Source organism: Chiloscyllium punctatum, chromosome 41 (assembly GCF_047496795.1).
Source record: "Chiloscyllium punctatum isolate Juve2018m chromosome 41, sChiPun1.3, whole genome shotgun sequence".
Lineage (NCBI taxonomy): Eukaryota > Metazoa > Chordata > Chondrichthyes > Orectolobiformes > Hemiscylliidae > Chiloscyllium > Chiloscyllium punctatum.
This window is the reverse complement of record NC_092779.1, coordinates 48,659,660-48,686,778: the sequence shown is the minus strand read 5'-3', so window position 1 is coordinate 48,686,778 and position 27,119 is coordinate 48,659,660. Positions and strand designations below refer to the sequence as shown.

At 40.8% G+C, this 27,119-nt stretch overlaps 1 protein-coding gene across 6 annotated transcripts in view; it reads right to left on the bottom strand.

Moving 5' to 3' along the window:
- Positions 1-27,119, bottom strand: part of cap2 (cyclase associated actin cytoskeleton regulatory protein 2) — a 242,572-nt gene that overhangs the window by 174,862 nt on the left and 40,591 nt on the right. For all 6 annotated transcript variants that reach the window (XM_072560875.1, XM_072560876.1, XM_072560878.1 and 3 more), the window contains exon 3: positions 16,993-17,099. In XM_072560875.1, the coding sequence (XP_072416976.1) occupies positions 16,993-17,099 (107 nt within the window). The remainder of the gene's footprint in view (positions 1-16,992; positions 17,100-27,119) is intronic.

Here is a 27,119-nt window from a genome sequence, read left to right as displayed (position 1 = left end):
CCATTATTAACCAAAGCTGCTTGAGTTACTTCCCTAATAATCAGAGTGATTACACTCTTGCAATTGGCATTTGCTGCAGATAAGCAACTAGAAGAGGTGGAAAACAACTATTATCCAATGATGGCCTGACAGCATTAAGGAAGTACCTGAGAGCATTCATTCATTTTTACCATAAGGAACAAACATGACATACCATGTCAAGTCATTTTGACAGAGAAATAAGTCTTGGACTGCAGCAGTTCAAGGCGGCAGCTCATCACCAACTTCTCAGGGGCAAGAAGGGCTGAACAATAAATACTGGCCAGCTTGCAATGTCGATATCTAGTGACTAATTTTTAAAAAACTGTTTTCTCAAACAGCCAAAAGAAAAATGTTTTGTTCATATGTTCCTGGTATCTGGAGGATAGTAGAAAGGTGCTATTCACTATCCATTCTTAACTGACAAGAGAACATCACAAATTTGCCTCAGTGATGGATTTAAGTTACTTTTAGGCCAGATTTTCATGTTTTTCTTCTCTGTTGCAAACATAAAATCACTACAGTTACTGAATTCAACTTCACAATTTACTTTGGTCCATTTGAACTTGGGCCCTTTAAACATAGGGCATAGAACATTACAGCACAGTACAGGCCCTTCGGCCCTCAATGTTGCGTTGACCTGTGAAACCAATCTGAAGTCCATCTAACCTATACTATTCCATTCTCGTCCATATGCCTATCCAATGACTGTTTAAATGCCCTTAAAGTTGACGAGTCTACTACTGTTGCAGGCACTGCATTCCACGCCCCTACTACCTCTGATATCCTCCTATATCTATCACCCCTCAAATTAAAGCTATGTCCCCTAGTGCTAGCCATTGCCACCCAAGGAAAAAGGCTCTTACTGTCCAACCCTCTGATTATTTTATATGTCTCAATTAAGTCGCCTCTCAATTCTAACGAAAACAGCCTCAAATCACTCAGCCTTTCCTGGTAAAACCTTCCCTCCATACCAAGCAACATCCTAGTAAATCTCCTCCGAACCCTTTCCAAAGCTTCCACATCCTTCCAAGAACGTGGTGACCAGAACTATACGCAATACTCCAAATGTGGCCATACCAGAGTTTTGTACAACCGCAGCATGATCTCATGGTTCCGAAACTCAATCCCTCTACCAATAAGTACTAACACACTATATGCCTTCTTAACAAGCCTATCAACATGGTTGGCAACATTCAAGGATCTATGTATATGGACACCAAGATCTCTCTGCTTATCTACACTACTAAGAATCTTACCACTAGCCCAGTACTCTACATTCTTCTTACTCCTTCCAAAGTGAATCATCTCACATTTTTCCGCATTAAACTCCATTTGCCACCTCTCAACCCTGCTCTGCAGCTTACCTATGTCTCTCTGTAACCTCCAACATCCTTCGTCATTATCCACAACTCTACCAAACTTAGTGTTATCTGCAAATTTACTAACCCATCCTTCTTTGCCCTCATCCAGGTCATTCCTAAAAATGACAAACAACAGTGGACCCAAAACAGATCCTTGCGGTACCCCACTAGTAACTGAACTCCAGGATGAATATTCCCCATGAACCACCACCCTCTGTCTTCTTTGAGCTAGCCAATTTCTGATCCAAACCATTAAATTACCCTTAATTCGTGCCTCTGTATTTTGTGAAATAGTCTACCTTGGGGAACCTTATCAAATGCCTTACTGAAATCCATATACACCACATCAACTTCTTTACCCTCATCCATCTGTTTGGTCACTTCTCAAAGAGCTCAATAAGATTTGAGAGGCATGACCTAACCTTCAGAAAACCATGTTGACTATCCCTAATCAACTACTTCCTTTCCTCACTGCCTTTATTCCTGATGAAGGGCTTTTGCCCGAAACGTCGATTTTGAAGCTACTTGGATGCTACCTGAACTGCTGTGCTCTTCCAGCACCACTAATCCAGAATCTGGTTTCCAGCATCTGCAGTCATTGTTTTTACCTTTTTTACTTCCTTTCTAGATGATTATAAATCCCTTTCCAACACTTTACCCTCAACCAAAGTAAGGCTCACAGGTCTATAATTTCCAGGGTTGTCTCTACACCTCTTCTTGAACAAGGGAAGCAGATTGCTATCCTCCAGTCTTCTGGTACTATTCCTGTAGACAATGATGACATAAAGATCAAAGCCAAAGACTCGGAAATCTCCTCTCTGCTTTCCCGGAGAATCCCAGGATAAATCCCATCCAGCCCAGGGGACTTATCTATTTCCAGAATTGCTAACTCCTCCTTCTGCACCTCAATCCTATCCAGTCTAGTAGCCTGTATCTCAGCGTTCTCCTCAACCACATTGTCTTTTTCTAGTGTGAATACTGATGAAAAGTATTCATTTAGCACTTCCCCTATCTTCTCCGACTCCATGCACAACTTCCCACTACTATGCATGATTGGCCCTAAATCTTACTCTAGTCATTTTTTTATTCCGGATATACCTATAGAAAGCCTTAGGGTTTTCCTTGATCCTAACTGTCAATGACTTATCATGGCCCCTCCTGGCTCTTCTTAGCTTTCCCTTTAGGTCGTTCCTGGCTAATTTGTAACTCTCAAGCGCCCTAACTGAGCCATCACATCTCATCCTAACATAAGCCTTCTCCTTCCTGTTGACAAGAGATTCAACATTCTTAGTATACCACGGCTCCTGTGCTCGACAACTTCCTCCCTGCTTGACTGGCACATACTTATCAAGGACCCGCAGTAGCTGTTCCTTGAATAAGCTCCACATTTCAATTGTGCCCATCCTGCAGTTTCCTTCCCCATCCTAAATCTTGCCTAATTGCATCATAATTGCCTTTCCCCCAGCTATAATTTCTGCCCTGCAGTGTATATCTATCCCTTTCCATCACTAAAGTAAACATAACCGAATTGCGGTCATTATCAAAGTTGCTAGCCCAATCTATTACAAAGCTACCCTTCTGCCACGACGTGGATAATAGGGTTATTGGCAACTGTAGTATAGTGGAAGGCCAAGAGCTAGATGTGCAGGTTTCTCTTTTCAAATGATAATTTCCTGGCACTCATAGTATCACTAAAGAATAGAGGTCAGCACTGTGGCAATTCAATCCTAATTGCAGTAAAAGGGGTAAAATCATAAAAGGTGCTTAGCTGATTATGTTTGCCTAATGCAGTGACATCCTAGATCTGAAATAATTGGCCTCAGACAATCATCTTTCTTTGTCACATACATCTCCAACCCAAGAAAGGGTTTGTTTTTGATACCGACTGGCTCCAGTTTTACTGGGCTCATGGAAGCCACACCGAATCAAATTTCACTTCCCTTCATCTTAGTTTTACTTAATTTTCATTTATCTTCAACTTAAAGATACTTTTATGAGACTCGAATGCATAAACTTACGATTCAGAGACAAGAGTGATACCAATGAGCCAAAAGGAAGACATATGCATTGGAGATGGTGCAGGGAGCAGTTGCAAGGCTGACCCCTAGTGTCAAAAGTTGAGAGTTAGGTATAAGTTATGAGGAGCTTTAACAACGAAGAAAAATCAATTTAGCTATTCTTTTAAATGAAGGCATGAAGGTCGGGCAATAGAAAAGACAGTCAAAATTGTAAAAGAAAATTTAAAAACTGGTGTAATAGAATGGTTTACAGCACAGAATTTAGCATGATATATTCATGTCAGTTCTGCACGGCAAGCTTAACAAATCCCACTTCCCTATTCTTTCCCTTTAACTGAAACTTTTATTTCAGGTGTCCAATCCTTTTTGAAATCCATAATTGAATCTACCTCTACCTCAAGAATTGCATTCCACATCAATTATTTTTTGCAGATAAGATTTTCCTCACACTGCCATTCATTCTTTTGCCGTTTACTTTATATTGGTGCACTTTAGTTCTTGAACCTTTTGTCAACAGCAATTGTTTATATTTAGGGTCTCATCAATTTGTAAACCTTTATTAAAAGCTTCTCTCAGGCTAACCATTCCAGATTCTCTATTGACATGATTATATGGAACTTGATCCAACACCATTTGGAAGTCCTTGTACACTACATTAACTGCAATACATTCACATGTATTTCCCAGGAACTAGGTGCATTCAACAACCCTCTATTACCTCACAAAAGACTAAGCTAAATAAGTACGATTTATCTTCAACAATTCATGCTGGTTTTTCCAATTAATCCGCACTTTCATAAGTTAACTAGTGACAAGTAATTGTCATGCCCCAAAAGTACTGGTCAAAAACTATTTCTAGCCAGAGAGAATCTTGCCATCTTCCCTTGACATTCAATGAACTTATCATTGGCAACCTTGAGGGGTATTCAGCAATGATTAAAAACCTAGGGCTTTTGCCCAAAATGTCGATTTCCCTGCTCCTCGGATGCTGCCTGAGCCGCTGTGCTTTTCCAGCACCACTCTAATCTAGACTCTGATCTCCAGCATCTACAGTCCTCACTTTCACCTAAAAGCCTAGCTGAACCAGCAAAATACTAACTGTCTATAAGCACAGATCAGAGTCTTGGAATGTTGCACTGGATAACTCACATCCTGTCTCTTCAAAGCTTGTCCACCATTTATAAAGGAGGAAACATAGTTGGAAGAAATGGGAATCAATCAGTCACACTCATCACACTGCCTTGTAGGACAAAAGGAAGTCATTTATTAGGCCGTCATACCCATGTCAGCCCACTGAAGGAGCTATCCAATTAACGAACTTCCCAAATCTTAGCATATAGATATGTAAAATACTCTACTCGTTTCTTTTCCTTAATTTATGATTTGTTTTCCTCTTACTTATATTCTTTCATGGCTCAGACATATCACAAGCATTTAAGCAAGCTTTCAGGCCCAGTACCACATCTGTGATGCCACGCTGGGAAGCACCCAGATGTACCAGTGGACAAACAGGTTTGGTTGTGAGCAATCAACACATGTGGAAGAAACCATTCAGGCTAAGCAACATGGCAAGCATTATGTAGTTGAATGAGGAAACAATTAGGCGGAGAAAGAATGTTATTAAACTGGAGACTGTGCAATAAAGATTTACAAGGATGTTGCCAGACTGGAGGATGAGTTATAAGGTCAGGTAGAATAGGCTGCGACTTCTTTCCATGAAGCGAATTAAGCTGAGGGATGACTTTACAGAGATTTGTAAAATCATGAGAAGCAGATAATAAGAATAGCCAAGGTCTTTCCCCAGGGTCTGCGAGTCCAAAACTAGAGGTTTAAGGTGAGAGGAGAAAGAATTTAAAAGGGACCTGAGGAGCAACTTTTTCACACAGAGTGTGGTGCAGAGATGGAGTGAGCTGCCAGAGGAAGTGTTCATGATGAGTACAATTGCAACATTTAAAAGACATTTGGATAGGTACATAAACAGGAAAGGTTTAGAGGGATATGGGTCAAATGCAGGCAAAAGGGACTACTTCAGTTTGGGAAACCTGGTCAGCACGGACAAGTTGGACTGAAAAGTCTTTTTCTGTGCTGTCTGACTCTATGACTCTAAACACAAGAGTAATTTACTGACAGTCTGCACAATCACTATACAGTCTTTTACAGCTTCACCTCCAATGACATCTAAACAACTTTTAATGCTACCCCAACTATTGATTTTCTCTCAGCTGTCACTTTCCAGCTGTGGTTGCTAAATGTTGATTGGGCTAGCACAAGAGCTCGAGAGAGGCAAAGACTGTTAAATTGCAGACAGGTGCAGTTGGTCTATTAATAGAGGATAAGGAATGATAGTAAGAAGACTAAAAGGAATAGGAGCTATTAAGATAACATAAAAAAAGCAGTCAGAACTTTAGTAAAATGTAGCCATATGAAAGGAGTGGGTTGGCATGGACTACATCCAATTAAAAATAACAAAGACATATGGTGAAACAACAGTGTTCCACACAGTAATTCAAACTGCAGCCTACATATTTCAAATCAAGCATCAGGCTCTTGATGTTAAAGACCTTGTTGAGAAAGTGTTTTCCAGGACAAATAAAACTGCACAAATATTCTTAAGAATAATTTAATTCAGAACTGTAGCATATCAATTTATGTTATCTAAACAGTGCTTAATGCTCAGTGATTCTCTTCACAGATGCTGTTAGGACTAGAGTTTCTTCAGCATTTTCTGTTTTTATTACCACAACCATAGAAACATTTGTGAATTTTGGACCTCATTAAATACCTGTGATCATTATCACCTCAAATTCCTTCCTATATTCCGCACTTTCTGTTATTTCAACATGGGGTATTTTAAATCAGCAACACAGAAAAGATTTACCCTGTGTGGTAATCTGTGAAAATTCAAGAGGTTACTACTTAAAGTAAAAATTAACACCTTTATTTCTTAAAGTATAACCGAGAATAATTAACAACTATTTACAACTCTTTTCTCTAACCTACCTTTTACCTTCCCTTTCTACAATACTAGTCCGATAAAACCCCGATTAAGATTTACCAAAAATTCAAATTTCAAAACCAGACAGCTGTCGAATCTTCTCTGTATATCTTCCTTGGTCTTCTTTTCTTCTTTAGGTCCTTCCTGGCTAATTTGTAACTCTCACGTGCCCTAACTGAGCCATCCCATCTCATCCTAACATAAGCCTTCTCCTTCCTGTTGACAAGAGAATCAACATACTTAGTGAACCACGGCTCCTGTGCTCGACAACTTCCTCCCTGCCTGACTGGCACATACTTATCAAGGACCCGCTGTTCCTGTTTCTGTTTCATAGGTCACTGATCAATAACAGTACCATTGAGAGCTAATTGTCCGGGCAGTCTGCAGATGTGGATGCTTAGCTGTTCTCCCTAAACTGTTCAATTTTTCCTGGTCTTGTACCCCTACAGCATTGGATTGAGTCACTGGTTTTTAATATTGTCAATATACTAAATTCAAACTTGGAGTTTGTTTTTTTTTCGGGTATAATTTAAATTGATTGGCATAATTCAAATTTGTTTTTATCTCCAGGCGACCAGCTACACTAGCTGCTGGACCAAAAGGTTACATTATATTTTGTTCAAACACTTGGTGCTGTCAGGTATTTCTGCTAGCTTTTAACTTTCTTGAAAAGCTACGGTACACCCACATCTTCATAACACTATCTTCCTTACAAATACTCCTTAAAACCAACTTCTGTGAGGAAACCTTTGGTCACCTAAACAAATAATTCCCTGGACTAGATGAAACACTGAGGGTGGGCTCCTGGCTTAAGTGTCAGGGCAAGACCGTATCCAATTGGCCTGCCCACTTTTTAATTTTAATTCTGACTGGCCTGAACTAATAAGAGGTGAGACCTTCTTCCCAACCAGGGGCAAGTGCTAAGTCAGAGCTGCTGGCCAAGTAGGCATCACCAGCTCTGCAGTACCGATAGTGCTATTAAGCAGTGGCCACTGCTGATACTGTAGGAGGCTCTGTAGGAAGAGCAACCACAGATGTTCTGGAACCCCAGCAAGCCTGGGATATCACTGGGGTCAACATGTTCCATACAAGAGGGAGAAATGAAGGAAAGCAGGTGGGGGATAAGGAGCTAATTTGCACTGGGGACCCAAAAAAGGTACAAACCATGTACAACCCGATTTACTGACCAGCAGCCCACAAAATCAAAAGTGCACCCTGTAATATAGGTGCACACTTTTCCTGCCATCCATTAATTGAGTGCTGGCAACATGAAGCCTTTAAGTATGCATTAATTTCTCACTTAAGGGCCTTAGCTGACTGAGGGCAAACAGCCAAAGAACTCCACTATCACTTATAAAATTGCGGAGGAGTCGTCGTTTCAGATTTAACCCTTCTTCAGGACTGGAGGTGGGTGTAAGGACAGCTGCAGGGGTGGGGGCAGAGTGGTGAAATCGGGATAGGTGAAGGCAGGTACGGGGTATGACCTGGTTGGTCAGTGGGCAGAATGAATCCGGTAGGTGGCTGGGAAGAGTGGAAGGGAGGGGAAAGGGCTGTGAAGGGAGTTGGAGGATGGGAAGGAAGGTTATCTGAAATTGGAAATGGGCAGCAACTGCGAGATCTGGTTGGCCCCTACAGGCCCAGCTGAGAAGTTCAGCAAACTATTCCCTGAGTTTAATGTTTGGTCTCCCTAATGTAGACAAGACCACATTGGGAGCACCTGATGCAATAAACTAGGGTGGAAGAGAGGCAGGTGAATCCCCATCTCACCTGGAAGAACTGATTGGGGCCCTCAATGGAGGTGGGGGAGGGGTGTACTGGCAAGTTTTGCATCTTTTCCGGTTGCAAGGGAAGGTACCTGGGGATTCGGGGGTTGTTGGGTAGTGTGGTGCAAACTAAGGACTGGCATAGGGAACAGTCCTTGTGGGTGGCAGAGAGGGGTGAGGAGGGGGACGTTCTTGGTGATGGAGTTTAATTGGAGTTGGCAGAAGTCTTTAAGGATGATGTGTTGGATGCGGAGACTGTTGGAGTGGTAGGTGAGGACAAGGGGGACTCTGTCTTTATTGCGTTTGAAGGGGGGATTAAGGCAATGGAACTGGGAATGGAGGTGGTGTGGTGGAGGGCTGTCTCACCCCCGTCATCCAGACAGCCCTCCATCACACCACCTCCATTTCCCATTCCACTGCCTTAAACCCAATCCCAATCCAAATGCAATGAAGACAGACTTCCCTCCTTGTCCTCGCCTACCACCCCAATAGTCTCCGCATCCAACACATCATCCTCAAACACTTCTGCCAATTCCAAATAGACCCCACCACCAAGAACATCTTCCCCCTCCTCACTCCTCTCTGGCTTCTGCAAGGACTTTTACCTTCTCCAGTCCTTGGTTGGCACCACCAATCCCCCTGAACCCCCAGGTAACTTCCCCTGCAACTGGAAATGATACAAAACCTGCTGACACACAACCCCCATCACACCTCTCACCTCCAACTAGGGCCCCAAATAGTCCTTCCAGGTGAGACAGAGGTTCACTTCTAACGTAGTTTACTGCATCAGGTGCTCCCGATATGGTCTTCTCTACATCAGGGAGACCAAACGTTAACTTTGGGAATGGCTCACTGAGCATTTCAGCAGAGCCCACAGGGGCCAACCGAACCTCCTAGTCACTGCCCATTTTCATTCCCCTTCCCACTCCCTTTCCAACATGACAATCCTTAGCCTCCTCCATTGCCACAACGAACCAAACTGCAAACTGGAGGAACAACATCTCATCTTCCACCCCCGGAGCTTACAGCCTGGAAGACTCAAACTTGAGTTCTCCAATTTCAAATAACCTCCCTTCCCAGCACCCCCTTCCACTCCTCCCAGCCACCTACCAGATGCATTCTTCCCAGGAGCAATCAGATTGTACCCTCTGCCTGTCTTCACCTATCCCCACTTCACCACGCTGCCCCCACCATCCCCTTTATCTGCAGCTCCCTTTACACTCACCCCCATTCCTGAAAACAGGTTACACTCAAAACTTCTTCTCCACCTCCTGATGCTGCCTAGCTTGCTGCATTCTTCCAGCCTCCTGCTTGTCTATGTTGAATTCCAGCATCCGCAGTGTTTTTTTGTCTCTAACTTATAAAGTTGTGGAATGGTGGGCAGGTGAGATGGTGTGCTACTTTGCTAGTTTGTCTGCCCACAAGAGTATCTTAAAATCCAGTCCTTATGTGTCTTGATGTTATGATTTGGTTTATAATTCTCTTGTGATGTGTCTTGGAATGTTTCATAGAAGGAGCTATATAAAGTTATGTTGTTGTTTAGGGAACAACGACAAAGTCACAGTTGGAGGAATCAATAGGTAAGCGAACACAGGAGTGATAGATGAAAAGGACCTAGCTTGAGTTGAGACAATCAGACTTTTGTATGATAATATGATTTGCCAGCTAAGAATGTGCAGGTCAGGTGAATTGGCCAGGCTAAATTGTCCGTAGTGTTAGGTAAGGGGTAAATGTAGGGGTATGGGTGGGTTGCGCTTCGGCGGGGCGGTGTGGACTTGTTGGGCCAAAGGGTCTGTTTCCACACTGTAAGTAATCTAATCTAATCTAATCTAATGCAGTGAAGTACTGCTGTACCAGAAAAGGTACAGACATGTGTTTCACCAGCATGGATTCAGACAATGTTACAGTAGGGAAATAGGTGGTCTTACTGATGACAATGCAGATGCAAGTGATGATTCAAAGTTTAGTTTGGCATCAAACAGGTTGCAATCATTAAAGCAGCAAACCATCTGGAATAATAGAATTGTATTGACCCACATGTGGACAATGGGCCAAAAGGCCTTTTTCTGTGTTGTAGATCTCTAGAACTGGCCACTAAGGATGGAGTTTGCAATAGGCGGACAAAACTTTTTAAAAATTTAGTTAAGGAAATTTCTACATATCCAGTTCTGGATTTCTGACAATTAGGAACCATGGAAGGTGTTTAGAGGGGTGGTGAGGTAGAGATAGATGTCAGCAGCACACCCTGTTCTTTTGGATGATATTAGAAGCTATTATGACCTGAAGACAGACTGCCAAATCAGCCTTCCTATATTTACAACACAGTAAAATTAAAATATTAAATGACCCTCAACATTGACCCCCATGATTCCTAACTGGACTTACTGAATAATCAGTACCAGACTTTGTGAATAACAGACACCAGTGGTTTATAGCTTAATCAAAAGAATTATTAATACAATAGCTTTAGCTGGGCTAAGTTAAGCAACAGAATAAGCTAATTAATGGCTATGATTTAACCCCAACCATCTTTGATTCTAGCCCCAACTCTCACACAGTCAAAAAAAAGACACAGTAAAGGGATAAATCCAAAGAAAAATAAATGGTCAGTTCATTTAAGCAGTGTCCACAATCTAAATTATTACAGACACACAGATTTGCATCTCGTTTGGTTCTGTAGTTGCCAGTTAATGCAAACAGTTTCCAGTAGGCTCTGATGAATATTGATTTAGTACTTATAACTGTGGTTCTATTTCCTGAAATTTCAATAAACTAATCACTGGAGGATAACCAGACAGCAATCAGATCTCCTTCCTGCATTCTTGATACCCACAATCTTAATAAAAACACACTTTCAAGTAGCTTTAAACTTTGGATTCTTTTTCTTAGACTAGTTGACACTGGTCGCCCTGTGAGACCCCTGTTAATAGTCAAACATCCATTATCTGTTTGAACGTAATACTTCTTTGGAGTCAGAATATCTATAGAGTATTCACAGTCCAAACGTCAAGTCCATTTGTCAGCTCACAGCTCTGAACCAAAATAATGAAAATAAAGAAAAACCAATGGTCCTAACATTAAAGGCATTATAACAGGTCACTTGGATATACTCAAGGTAATCAGGCAACACCAACATGGTTTGTCAAAGGGAAATCATGTTTAACTAATTTATTGTATTTATTTGAAGTAGTAACTTGTGCTGTAGAGAAAGGAGAACCAAAGTCCTTAGATTTCTAGAAGATATTTGATAAGATGCCACATCAAAAGGTTTGTTATGAAAAATAAAATTTCATGGTGTTGGGGGCTACATATTAGCATTAATAGGATATTGACTACATAAAGGAAGCAGAGAGTAGGAATAAATAGGTCTTTTCCAAGCCAAAAGGATGTCATAAGTAGTATACCACAGGGGATGGGCTGGATCCTCAACTCAACGTTGAATGGGCAGTCTGATAATTAGCAGCAGTGGAAGAATTGGGAGAGGTGGTGGGGAGGTTGAGTACATGTGAAAACCAATGCTATGCCTTTGACTGTTGCTGATGATTTAATTACCATCTGTTGAAAATCACAGTTTATGCCAAATGTGTTAATGATGCTTTCAGGGGAGGTCCTCAAGCTCTCCTTCAGCATCACAGCTTTTAACTTTTCAAATGCAAAATATATCAAATCTGAAATGAAAATATACCAATAAGATCAAAATAAGGAAAGTTGACTTGACTATTCTAATAAGGCGATAGCAAGGAAATGTGAAATTTAAATCTATTAGGAAATGAAAGCACTGATACGAACTTGCTATGTTGTGGATGTCAATTACAGATTAAAAGTGAGAGAGAATTAAGGTAAAGCTATACAGTAGCAATTTTTAAAGATATACATATAAATATACATCTTTAAGTAATATTTTCTATGAGAGGGTCTTTTCTCTCCAAGAGGTTTCAGGCTTGAATATAACATACTATCTGCTGAAAAGCTTTAATTCAAGCTAACAGATAGCAATTCCCAGCATGCACACATAACTATATCTCCATGACAAGACAAGGTCTGAATAAATTACACCTGGATTTAACGCTTGCAACTGCATCAGTGTACTGCTGCAAAATTAGGAAGTACACCCAGGTAAGGCATCATTTCTTTTTAAAACTATTCAGAATAGTTTCCTGGCTCAGAGATAGGGACACTACCAGTAATTAGAACTCTCTCCAACAGGACATCATGTAAAATGTAACTTATATCTGAAATCTTAGTGAAACTTAATAGATAATTTCTATTCAACCTTTTTTTATTCATTCACTTGTGGGATGTAGGCATTGCAGGCTGGGCCAGCATTCATTGCCATCCCCAGTTGCCTTGAGAACATGCCTTCTTGAACCGCTGTACTCTATGTGCTATAGGTAGATGAACAATGCTGTGAGGGAGGGAATTTCAGGATTTTGAGCCAGTGACATTGAAGGAATAGCAATATATTTCCAAGAAAGGATGGTGAATTGTATGTTGTGATGTTCCCAAGTATCTGTTACCCTGTCCTTCTAGATGAAAGTGACTGTGGGTTTGAACGGTACTATCTGCACCTTCTGAGATATCCTTAATCCTGGCACCAGGGAGGCAACACACTATTTTGAGTTTTTTGCTGCTGGCTGCAGAAATGTCTGCCTGTGCCTCTGACTTTACAGTCCCCTATCACAATTGATCACTTGGAACCCGACGTACCCCACATTACATTAGAGCTGTTCTCGATACCAGAAACTTGGCTTGATGTGCTACATTCTCCTGAGAGTCCATCACCCCCTACACTTTACAAAACAGCATACTCGCTTGAGATGGGGATAGCCACAGGAGACTCCTGCACCACCTGCCTCCTCCTCCTATCTTTCCTGAAGTTAACCCATCTACCTGACTGTCTTTCTCCTGACCTCATTTTCTCCGACCTGACTGTAACGGCAGTTTTTCTCTCTTCCTGTAACTGCCATCCATCACACCCCAAGCTCCTGTAAATTCCTTATTGCCTCTAACTGCCACTCTAACCGATCCATGCTATCTGATAGGATTTGCAACCAAGGACACTTTCTGCGCACACAATCATTAGTAACATGGAAACTTTCCCCAAATTCCTGCATCCGAAAGGAAGAGCGCATCACTCTACTAAAGGCCATTTTTGTTCCTTTACAATCTACAGTCCAGAAAATAGCACCATTTCATTGTTCTAAAAAGAAAACATTGCTTCAGACTAACCCAGTACTTATGGTTTATGGGGTGTAGGTTTGCTTGCTGAGCTGTAGGTTTGATATCCAGAAGGCTTCACTTGGAGGTCGCAACTGATGATGTTACCTAGTCATGTAATAAAACGTCTGGACATCAAACCTACAGCTCAGCGAGTAAACCTACACCCTAAACCTCAGCCTGAGCTACAAACCTTCACAAATCTTGCACTTATGGTTTATATTTTTAAATTTTAATCAAGAGACAGATCTCACCAAGAACAAACCCACTCTACTCACTATTGTAGATTTACAGCAAGGTTACAGTCAAAAGCTATGCGCTTATCTGATCCTGGGCTATAAGCTCTCTCACACACAGGTTCATCCAAGGTCAGGTGTGAATTTCGTTGTTGTTAACTTTCCAAGATGTCCAGAGATACTTGGACTCAAACGGCAAATGTAATAACTGTGCAGGTTCACTACTGTGTCAGACGTCAGTATTATGTTTCTTTCTCTGACCATGTAGTCACTGCCTTCGTCTGTCTTCCAGCTGTTTTTAAGTGCTGTTGTTTTGTACTTTTCTCCCTCCAAAGTTCCAAAACAATGCAACAGCCCGTAAAATAGTAACTGCTGCTCCTGGAATTTGAGGAGATCACCTCCAACACCTAAAATACCTCATGGTGTACTGCATACCATAATCAGAAAGCTTGAAGAAACATCAACCATAATTAATATGGCAGTTAATGTACAATGCATGCGGTATCTTTGAATTGTCTCTTAAAATGAATTGGTAAAATAATCACGAGGATGTAGAGAAAATATCAGATTCAATCTTGTGCCATGCCTCAGAAAGAATGTAGTGTGGATAAGGTTATTCTCCCACTTGTTGAGGTTGACATGTTTCATACAACTTGATCAATTTATCGATATTAGGACAATAGATATATTTACATGATAACACCTTGATTTTTCTGTGAACATGTGACCCATGTGCATACAGTAAAGCACATCACAATGTAGAGTTTGTGGATTAATCATTTGTTTGCCTTTGAAGGTTACATTCTGCAAAATAATCCTCATGATTTCTGAATGTTCAGAAAAGATGTTCACTCAGGGATTTGTTGTGTGTGTGTTCAAGTTATCCTCTGATGATGCACCCTGAGTTGGCACAGCTAGACATCAAAAATAGCTTCCAGAATCTGTTCTGCTTGGCTAGGACTAATATGAATGACACTGAATGTGATTGACATGGAGACTTCCTTGTTCTCAGTTGGATGTGAAAGTTTGCAAAGAGCATCCGGAACAGCCTTGTGAGCCTGGCTTGTATCGTACCCCACAACATGACCATCACAATTAGATGCTGTAACCGTGGAGGTGCATTTGAGAGAGGTTTTCAACAGATAATTTCCAGTTTGTAATTGCAATGAATCATAAAATGCTTCCTGAATAGATACATTTGAAATCATTGTATTATAAAAAACTAAAGGATGGCTTTCCTTTTCTATGCTGGATTTGTTTGTCTGAGCTGTTGTAAACTTTAGAACCAAATGCAATAGACTTATCTTCCTATAAAAGATATACTCTGACGCCTTTCTGGGATGCAACTGCTTCCACTATGGTAAGCTTCAGAGGATAATAATATTGATTAGACTTGATGTTGCAGTCTGGAATTTTTGATTTTAGTATTGACACATTTGTTATCTATTGGGTCTTATGAAAGATAGATCCACACACGCTGATAGACTACTACTGCCCCTGTACTACAGCATCACATGTTGTGATGTCACCATAAGTCAGCATATCGTAGTTTCCTGTTCTGATCAATCTCCAAAGTGTCCACTTTAAACTATGCATTCTAACTCTAAGTTCACCTACAACGAAATTCATTTGGGATATCAAGCCTGTTTCTAAATTCACATATGCCATCTACCCTTCTGCTTCATTGTCTGTCTTGTAACTTGAATGTTTCCCAGCTACAAATCATCTACTTTTCAGTGCGCAGGTTTCACCTATTCTCCAAAATGCCACACAAATTCTCTCTTTGAAATCCATGTGCACATTAATGAACAATCAGACTAATACAGTTCACAGTTCACAGATTCACCTTTTTCATGAAGCATAACACTAGCCTAGATATTACTGGGTTTTTTCACTGCTAATTTTTACTTTGAACACAATATGCTTATGCAATATATTCATCTTGTTACTTTAACAAAATGATATTAGGTCAACACCATTAGTGGTAAAGACATGAGAGTTGTCTGAACTATACTGGGACCAACAGCAAATATCAGGCTAGAAGAGAGACAATTTGAAATGTCTCAAGTGAACAGTATGGCAAGCCTTGAAACTGTCACCAAAATTATTCAATCTGTACGCAGAACAAGTATTTAGAGAAGATGATGTTGCACTTGCAGGGGTAGAAATTGGAGACAAGAGCATAAAATTGTGACTCACCGATGGCACAGCTCTACTTGCCAATTTAGAAAGGCTTCATAAAACATTGCACATCTAGTCAAGTCTAAAAGTTTCAAATATGGATTGAGGAAGAATATTAAAAAGTCAAAAACAATGTCACTTAGAAGGAATTAATAAAAAATTACAATGAAATCTTAACTAAATAGTGTCATACTGGAACAGGTGGGTAAGTTATTTAGGACAAATGATTACAGAGGATAACAGGTATGATGCAGAAGTCACAAGACTAGAGATTGACACAGTTAATTTTGAGAAGGTGAAGGAGATGCTAACAACAAGAAAATTCAAATTTCTAATAAGGAAAAAGCTCATAGGATGCTACATTCTATCAACTTTCCTGTAGGCCTAACACCTGGACAATGAATACAAATCTGTGGATGAAATTAGAGATCTTTAAAATGGAGGTGCTGAGATTTGAAAAATTCTATACACAGCCAATAAAACAAATGAAGAGCTCTTTGAAATTGCAAAAGCAAAAGAACTAAAAACATTAAAATCCAAAAACAAATGTGTCAATACTTCAGCCTTTTTACCAACACTGAAAAGTTATAGATCTATTTTCGAGGGCAAAGTGGAAGGCAGCAGAAAGAGGATTCGACCCAAATCGACAATGGACATCTCAAGAGTACAATGGATATGAGGTAAAATGGATGTATAAGTGTCGGACAAGACAGACAAGCATGGCATGTCATGACAAAAGATCTTCTGGCAGGAGTAGCTAAAATAGAAACAGCAACAGCAACACTGGGTCAAGTGGGAGGAGGTAATAAGCATGGGAGATCCCGTGTTGACAATAAACACCAATTTACACCAAGTGAGCCAAAAAGGTCATTATCCAGTGGATTCCATGTAATATAAACATTTTAAAAAGGTTCCCGGGCTTACATCAGTTCCTTTGACCTTTAATTGGGGTCCGTGAAGAACAAAAGCGGGTACACAAACAGAACTTATGGAATACAGGATAATACCTATCCAAAAACAGGAAAAAATAGTGTAATGAAGCAACGGCAAACCACAGAACCCTGCAAGTGACCTTGGATTGTACAAAATATGGTAAAACTTATATTACCGAAGATCAATACAGCTGAAAAGAATGTGATCTATTTATGCATAGTCAATTCAAGGTCAGCTTTCTCGAATAGCACAGATTTAACTACTTACATGTTTCTCCACATCTTCACCAAGGATCTTACTGTGCTTCATAAAATCTGCAACAGGACCTGCCAACACAACATCGAAAGCTTCCACATAAGGTGCCAGATCTTGAACTATGAAAAGGAGAAAACAGAAGTTCTATTCAACCATCATTGCTTCCTTTAAAGAAATATTAAACTGCTTAAATATACAAATTGGGTTAGGGGGCTTTGGTGTAATGGATCTACCAATGAATTTCACTTCTTACTTCTACCTTCACTATCGACAATTTGATTTCCATTTCCTTACTTTTCCTTTACTCTCAACGCACTGCTCATTCCTTTCTCTAAATCAAGCTATCAATATTGGTTAAAGGACAATTAAAACATATAGATGCAACATAGAAACAGCTGAAATGTCAATGATACTTAGAGAGCAAAATCATGTTGTGCACTACAAAAAAAATCTGTCTACATGAAAACAGCACATTTTTCCTGAAAACAAGTTACAACGAAACTGATAAAATAAAAACAAGAGTAAGCCACTCAATCCTTTGAGCCTGCTCCACCATTCAATATGATCAAGATTGATCACCCGACTCCCCATACCCTTTGACCCCTTTAACCATAAGAACTAGCTCTTTCTTGAAAACAATCAATCCTTTAGACTCAACCATGTTCTATGGCAGAGAACGTCACAGGCTCATCATTCTCTAGGTGAAAAAATTTCTCCTCATCTCAGTCCTAAATGTCCATAAACCTCATGTCCATAAACTGTGACCTCTGGTTCTGGACTCCTTGATCATCGGGAAGATCCATCCTACATATACCCTGTCAATTCCTGTTAGAATTTTATATGTTGCCATGTGATCCCCACTCATTCTACTAATCTCCGCTGAATATTGTTTTAATCAATCCAGACTCTCTTATAATCAGTCCTGCTATCCCAGTAATCAGGCTCGTTGAACTCATGACATGCCCTCAGTAGCCAGAGCATCCTTCCTCAAGAAAGGAATCAAAACTGCACGCAACACTCCAGGTATGGTCTTATGAAGGCCCAAGCAGCAAGGCATCCCTGTTCCTGTGCTCAAATCCGAAGTGAAGGCCAGCATACCATTTGACATCTTGCACCTACATGCTTACTTATAGCAAATTAGTGTACATGGACATTCAGATCTTGCTGCAAATCCTCCTTCCCAATCTATCGTCATTCATATAATCATCTGTCTTCCCACTTTTGCTACCAAAGTGGATAACCTCACATTCATCTACATTATACTGCATCTGATATGCATTACCCACTCACTCAACTTGTCCAAATCAATCTGAAGCTTCTCCGCATTCACCTCAATTCTCCCTCCCAATTTTGTGTCATCTGCAAACATGGAACTATTACATTAAATTTCCTCATTTAAATAATTAACAAAAATTGTCAAAAGCCGGTGCCCTCACACTGAATCCCGTGGCACCCCATTAGTCACTACCTGCCTCTTGAAAAAAAGACTTGTTTACTCCTACTGTTTTCTTTCGGTCAACCAATTGTCTATCCATGTCAGCACATTACTTCTAATCCCACGCACTTTAATTTTACATGCTATTCTCTTATGTAGTACCTTATCTAAAGCCTTTTTTAAAAATCCAAGTAAACCATATCAACTGGATCCCTCTCAACAACTCTACAGCTTTTAATTACATCCTCAAAAATGTCATCTAAGTAGAGTTATCAAGCATGATTTCCCTTTTGTAAATCTACATTGACTCTCCCCAATTATCATAGTTTTCCAAGTAGTCTGCTATTAAATCTTTTCTAACGGACTCTAACATTATACCCCTCCCGTTCCAAAAGTGTACAGCTAAATGGTCTATAATTCTGCATGTTCTCTATACCTTCTTTCTTTGGATAGTGGGGTTACATTAGCTACCCTTCAATCCATACTTGGAAGATGACCACCAACACACCCACTATTTTTAGGGCCATTTCCTTGAGTGCTCTGGAGTGTAGTTATCAGGGACTGGGGATTTACTGATCTTTAATCCCATCAATTTCCTCAAAACTATTTCCCTTCTAGTACTGAATTCCTTCAATTCCTCCTTGTCACCATACCCTGAATTCTCCAACATTTTTTGGGACTTGTGTCCTCCTTTGTGAGTCAGCGGCAAAGAATGTATTTTAGTTAGTATTTAATCTCTCTATTCCTCATTATAAATTGTCCTGTTTCTGATTGTACAGGACCTACATTTGTCTTCAGTAACTCTTCTCTTCACATATCTATAGAAACTTTTACAGTTTGTACGTTCCCTACAAGCTTCCCCCCCCCCTTGATTTCCCCCCCTTTTTACTCAATCCCTTTGTCCTCCTTTGCTGAAATCTAAACTGCTACCACTACTTACATCTGCTGCTTTTTGGCCAATTTGTATGCCTCTTCCTTGTAATAAATACTAATTTTCCTTGTTAGCCATGGTCAAACCACTTTTATAATTTTAGCTTTGTGCCAAACAGGAATGAACAACTGCAAAATAGAAACTGCTGGAAAATCTCATCAGGTCTGGCAGCAACTGTGGAGAAAAAGCAAAGTTAATATTTCAGGTCCAGTGACCATTCCAAAGCCAAGTTCTGAAGAAGGATCACTGGACCCAAAACATTAACTCTGCATTCTTTCCACAGATGCTGCCAGACCGGTTTAGTTTTTTTTCCAGTAATTTCTATTTTAGCTTCTGATTTCCAGCATCTGCAGTTTTTTTGTTCATTCCGAAATAAGAAAATAACACTGTTGCAGTTCCTCCATGTGCTCTTTAAATGCCATTGCCTATCTATCAGCTTCCCTTTCAGTAACATTCCCCAATATATCATCGCCCCAGCTTGTGCCTCATACCATTATAGTATCCTGTATTTAGATTCACGATGGTCATATCAGAATCTACAATTTCATTTAATGAAGAATCCTACATTATGGGTGGCACGGTGGCACAGTGGTTAGCACTGCAGCCTCACAGCGCCAGAGACCCGGGTTCAATTCCCGCCTCAGGCGACTGACTGTGTGGAGTTTGCACGTTCTCCCCGTGTCTGCGTGGGTTTCCTCCGGATGCTCCGGTTTCCTCCCACAGTCCAAAGATGTGCAGGTCAGGTGAATTGGCCACGCTAAATTGCCCATAGTGTTAGGTAAGGAGTAAATGTAGGGGTATGGGTGGGTTGCGCTTCAGCGGGGCGGTGTGGACTTGTTGGGCCGACGGGCCTATTTCCACACTGTAAGTAATCTAATCTAATTATGGTCACTCTTCCCTAAGCATGGCAAGATCACCAATTATTCCTTTATCTGGTTTCTAAATACCCAGTCTAGGATGGCCTGTTCTTTCGTTGGATCCTGAATGTGTTGATTCAGAAAACCATCCCCTACACATTCTAGGAATTCATCTTCTATGATATTGCTACAGATTTGATTTCCTAATCAATATGCACATTAAAATTGCCCATAATTACAGCTCTTTATTGCTTGCATCCCTAACTTCCTGTTTAATGCCTTCCCTAACGTTACCAATACATTTAGAGGTCTATATGGAACATCCACTATAAATTTTCCATTCTTTTTTATTTCTAGCTCTACCCATACTGATTCTATTTAACCAGAGCTAATATCCTTCATCACTATTACATTAATTTCCTCTTTAACCAGTCATGCTACCTGACTCTCTTGTCCTTTTTGTCCATCCTTCCTAAGAGTTCAGTACCCCAGGTATTTCAGTTTTCATCCCTGGTCACATCTTCGGATTCCTAACTATATCACCTGTTTGAATCTACTTACACAACTGATTCATCCCACTTTATTGAGAATGCTCTGTGCATTAAGACACAAGGCTCCAAGGCTTGCGTTTTTAACATTCAGTCCCATTAGCATTATTTTGCACAGTCGTCCTGTATGTTTCTTGCCCTTGAATTCTCAGCCTATCACTTTTCTTATTTCTTATTGTCTTTTGTTTTTAACCCTTGTTTCCCTTTTTTCTATCTCCCTATATAGGTTCCTATCCTCCTGCTATTTTAGTTTAAACCCTCCCCAACTGCACGAACAAATATTTTCCACAAGACACCAGTTCTAGTCATACATTCAGAGTAGTACGGCATGCAGACAGACCCTCCGGTCCAACCAGTTTATGCCGATCATGTTCCCAAACTAAACTAGCCCCACCTGCTTGCACCTGGCCCATATTACTCCAAACCTCTCCTATTCTAGCCCTGCTCTGAAGTCAAAGCACTAACACTATGAGGAATACCTTGATGGGAAAATTATCAAGAAGTTGTTAATTTATGCAATGGAGAGAGAAGCAAGAGAGTTTTAATGTTACAGTCCCCAGGAAAAAAGAAAAACCAAAAATATACTTAAAATAAGGAGATATTAAACTAAATAAGAAGATATTATTGAGAGAAAGGGAATGTGAAAAAAAGAGTCTTGTGTGCATACACGTTATGTATAAGACAGAATCAGAGGTTGCACGAAAGACTAAGAGGTGGAGGTGCCGGTGTTAGACTGGGGTGGACAAAGTCAGAAGTCACATGACACTAGGTTTTAGTCCAACAGGTTTATTTGAAATCACAAGCTTTTGGAGCATAGCCTCAACTTCACCTGACGAATGGGCTACACTCTGAAAGCTTGCGATTTCAAATAAACTTGATAAGACTATAATCTGGTGTTGTGTGACATCTGACTTTGAGAGCCTGAGAGACAGTACACACATGCAAGTGAGTGAGATAATTCACAAGAGAAAGAGACAGTGCTACAAGCTAGAAAGAGAGACAATATGTGCGAGTGAAAGAGTGGGCATGAGCCAGAATGGCTGGTAAATAAGAATAAGAGTGAGCACCAAACAAGAGACACAGTAAAAGTGCAGGCTGAATGATGACAAAAAGAAAAAGCACACACCAAACCAGAAAGTGCAAACATGCTGAATCACAGTGAGAGCAGACTGAAGACGAGAAAGAGGTTGCCAAATGACAACGAGAGAGCACTGCTGAACAAGACCAAGCAACAGTGCACACTGAACAGCAGCAAAAAAAAAGTACACACCAAACAACAGTAAGAGAGTGTGTGCACTGAACAACACCAAGAGGTAGTCTGAGCTGAACACCACCAGGAGAGAGCACGTTAAAATACAAGAAAGGATAAGCCAAACAGGAGAGCACCAAATGAGAGAAAAAGGTGTCCAGAGAGGGTTAAAAGTGCCACCATAACATATAGGCACAGAATTAGGCCATTGGGCCCATCAAGTATGATCCTCCATGCGATCATGGCTGATGAATTTCTCAACCCCATTCTTCTGCCTTCTCTCCATAACCATTGATCCCTTTCCGAATCAAGACCGATCTTGTCTTAACTACATTTAATAACTTGGTTTCTAGAGAGAATAAGTTCCATAGATTACTACCCTCCAGCTGAAGAAATTCCTCCTCAACTCAGATCTGAAGAAGGAATGTCCCTTCACCCTGAGATTGTGCCCTCTGGTCCTAGTCTCTCCTATTAATGCAAACATCTTCTCCATGTCCATTCTATCCAGGCATCTCAGTATTCTATAAGTTTCAATCAGATCCCCTCTCATCCTTCTAAACACCTATTGGCTGTCTCTGTCTGAGACAACAGTTAACCTCAGTGAAAGTAAATTGAAGGCACAGAGTACTTTTTAACTTAATCAACTCACTCTTGTTCTCAAGAGTCTCAAAAGTGTCAAATTTCAACATCAAGTATTTAAAGTATCAAAAATATTCCCAAATACAAATTATAAACAGGTAAAGAAATCACACTAGTCATCCTTCTGCTAACTCAATACTGCACTTAAATCAAATTGCATTACCCAGAAATGATCAGCTGGCCAGGCTACACAACTCCTTTCTTCTGTTTCATGTCATCTCCTGGCAAAGGGTTGCTCATGTATTGTTTCTGTCCAGAGTTACACTGGAGGGCTTAGGTAATGCTGGGTTTTATCCCTGATCTCTTATTGGCTTCCATCTAATCAGAGACGTCCACATTGTGTTGTAAAGCACTGATCCTTCCAAACAGGTACTAGAACTGCTTCCCTTCTCCTTGATTGGCCAGAGTAGCCACCATCATGTAGGTGACTATTAGCACATCCACTCGTTCAGCTTGAGCAACTTGCAGTCTCGCCAATCAAGCTTTAACCATTTCCAGCCCTGGCCAACATTCCATTGAGGAGAGTCCTTTGAACATACAGCATGGAAACAGAGCCTTTGGTTCAATTAGTCCACGTCAACCCAAAGCAAACCAGGCCCCCTTACCTGTATTTGGCCCATCTCTCTCCAAACCTTTCCTATTCATGTACTTATCAAAGTGTCATTTAAATGTTGTAACTGTACCTGCATCCACTACTTCCTCTGGCAATTCATTGCACACACAAAGCATTCTGTGTATAAAAGTTGCCCCTCCTGTCCTTTTTAAAAGAGTTCTCCTCTCACCTTAATTATATGCTCCCTAGTTTTAAACTCCCCCATCCTAGGGAAAAGACCCTTGCTAATCACCTTATCTATGCCCCTCATAATTTTATAAATCTCTATAAGGCCTACCCTCAACCTATGTTCCAGTGAAAAAAATCCCAGACCATCTTTATCCCCAGCAAATCCTTGTAAACATTTTCTGAACCTTCTCCAGCTTGACAATTTCCTTCCTTTATACAGGGAGACCAGAATTGGACATAGTACTCCAGCAGAGACCTCACTAACATCCTGAACAGCCTCAACAGGACATCCCAACTCCTATATTCATAGGTCTGAGCAACGAAGGCAAGCATAGTAAACACCTTTTTAACCTGTCTACATGTGATGCAAATTTCAAAGAAACATGAATCCCTAGGTCCCTTTACAACTCTATCCAGGACCTGCTCCTCAGATGCTTGCCTGAACTGCTGTGCTTTTCCAGCACCACTCTAGTCTAGAATCTGGTTTCCAGCATCTGCAGCCCTTGTTTTTACATATCTTTAATTGTACAAGTCCTGTCCTTGTTTGTTTTACCAAAATGCAATACCTCACTTTATCCAAATGAAACTTCATCTGCCATTCCTCAGCCCACTGACCCAATCGATCACGATCTCTTTGTAATCTTAGATAACCTTCTTCACTGTCCACTACACCATCAATTTTGGTGTCAATTGCAAAGTTACTAACTGTATCTCCTAAATGTTCATCTAAATCGTTCATATAAATGACAAACAAAAGTGAATCCAGTACCCATCCCTATGGAACACTGCTGATCGCAGGCCTCGAGCCCATAAAACAACCCTCCACCACCACCCTAGACTCCTGCCGTCAAGCCAATTTTGTATCCAATTGGCAAGCTATCCCCGAATCCAATGGGACCTAAATTTTCTGGTTCGTCTACCATGTGGATTCTTGACAAAGGCTTTACTAAAGTCCATGTGACTCATGTCTACCACACTGCCCTCAATCAAACCTTTTGGTTACCTCCTCAAAAAACTCAAACAAGGTTGTAAAATGTAATTTCCATCTCACAAAATGTGCTGATCATCATTAAGCAGTCCTTGCCTCTCCAAATGCATGTAACTCATATCTTCCAGAATCAAGTCCAACTTGCCAAACTCAGGTCTATAATTCCCAGACTTCTCCTTACAGCCTCTCTTAAATAAAAGCATATTAGCCACTCTCCAGTCCTACAGCATCTCACCTGTCATTATAGATGAAAGAAATAGCTCTGCTAGGGAAGAAATTGCAAGGCCCCTAAGTTCCCACAACATCTTGGGATACAGACCAGAGTTCTCAACCGGTCATTGTATGATAGTCTTTTTATCCCCAGGATCATTCTTGTAAACCTCCTCTGGACCCCCTCTAAAGCCAGCACATCATTCCCAAAATTGCTCTTAATATTCCAAATGGGGCCTGACTAGAACCGCTGCCTGAGCTTTTCCAGCATCACACTCTCGACTCTTGTATTCGAACCCTCTTGAAATGAATGCTAAGACTGTATTTGCCTTCCTAACTGCCAACTGAACCTGTATGTTAACCTTGAGATAATCCTGAACTAAGACTCCCAAATCCCCTTGTGTTTCAGATTTCCGAAGCCTTTTCCCCTTTACAAAATAGTGTATGTTTCTATTCTTCCTAGCAAAGTGCATAACCTCACATTTTCCATTCTGCTACTTGTTTGCTCATTCTCTTAACTAGTCCAAATCCTTATGCAGCCTCCCTGCCTCCTCAACACTATCTGTCCATCTACCTATCTTTGTATCATCTGCAAGCTTAGCCTTCAGTTCCTTCATCCAAATCATTTATTTTAAACATGAATACTGTAGTTCTAATACCGACCCCTGTGCAACTCCACTCATCACCATCTGCCATCTTGAAAGAGGCCCCTTTATCCACACTCCGTACCTTCTGCCAGTCAACAAATTATTTATCCATGCTAGTACATTTCCCCTAACACCATGATCTCTTACCTTGTTTTGCAGCCTCCTTGTCAAAAGCCTTCCACAAAGCCAAATAGATCAAATCCACTGGCTCTCCTTTGTCCAATTTTCTCATTACCTCCTCAAAAGAATTCAAACGTTTTTGTCTGGCATGATCTCCCCTTGACAAGGTCTTGCTGATTCAGCTCTATTTTACCCTGTAGTACCAAGCACTCTGCAATCTCCTCCTTAACAATGGACTCTAAAATCCAACCAATGACTGAGATCAGGCTAACAGGATTTAGTTGCCGGTCTTCTGCCTCCTTCCTTTCTAAAACAAGGGTGTTCCAGTCCTCAGAACCCTCCCTGTTCAGAACCCCCCCTGTCTACAGTGATTTTTGAAAGATCACAGCCAATGTCTCTACATTTGCAAATATCTCCTTCAGAATTCTCAGGTATAGTCCATCCGGTCTGAGTGACCTTTTTCCATCTTCAGATGTTTCAGCTTTCCCAGCACCTTCTCCTTAGTGATGTCCATTACACCCACCTCTGTATGCTGCTGTTGTCTCCATGGAACAGAGTGAGTATGCAAGTGAGTGAGAGGGGGCAAAAGAACTCATACACGTAACAGTATGTGAGCAAGTATGCCTCCTCATTCCTGATGAAGGGCTTATGCCGAAACGTCGATTCTCCTCCTCCTAGGATGCTGCCTGACCTGCTGTGCTTTTCCAGCATGACACTCTAGACTCTGATCTCCAGCATCTGCAGTCCTCACTTTCTCCCACTGTGTAAGCAAGAACATGCACAAGTGTAGGTAACAGACAGTGCACAAGAAAGAGAGTGCGCGAGAGAAAGAAATAAAAGAGAGAGCCACTAAGAGAGAAACAACTTGCATTTATCAGGTGCTTTTCATATCCATAGGACATTCCAAAAGTGTAGTAACCACACTTAAAGTAAAAGCACCTAAGGTTCAACAGAGTTTTGTTTTCTTTATTACTTCAATTATTCTTCTATTTCCTTTCCTTCACCAGTATCCTGGTTTCTAAAAATGTCTCTTAATACTTTGATCCATTACTCTGATCCAGGTTCACGGCTCATCTCTACTGATTCAAAAATCACGAGTGCTACCATTTTATTCAATAAATGATGCACCTTTTTTCTCCAATAGTTCGATTGATTAATCAAAATATATTCACAGAACATAGAACATAGAAAAGTACAGCACAGAATCAGCCCTTTGGCCCATGATGTTGTGCAGAGGGTTAATTCTAATGTAAACTAAAATAACTTAACCTATGCACCCCTCAACTCACTGCTATCCACGTGCATGTCCAGCAGTTGCTTAAATGTCCCGAATGACTCTGCTTCCACCACCACCGCTGGCAACGCATTCCATGCATTCACAACTCTCTGCGTAAAGAACCTTTCTCTGATGTCCCCTCTACTTTCTCATAATATCTTAAAACTATGACCCCTCATACCAGTCAATCCTGCCCTGGGGAAAAGTCTCTGGCTATTGACTCTATCCATTCCTCTCATTATCTTGTATACCTCTATCAGGTCACCTCTCTTCCTCCTTCTCTCCAGAGAGGAAAGTCTGAGCTTAGTCAACCTGTCTTTGTAAGGCAAGCCCTCCAGTCCAGGCAGCATCCTGGTAAACCTTTTTCCCACCCTCTCCAAAGCCGCTGTATCTTTCCTACAGTAGGGGACCAGAACTGGACAGAATTTTCCAAGTGTGGTATCACAAGGGTTTTGTAC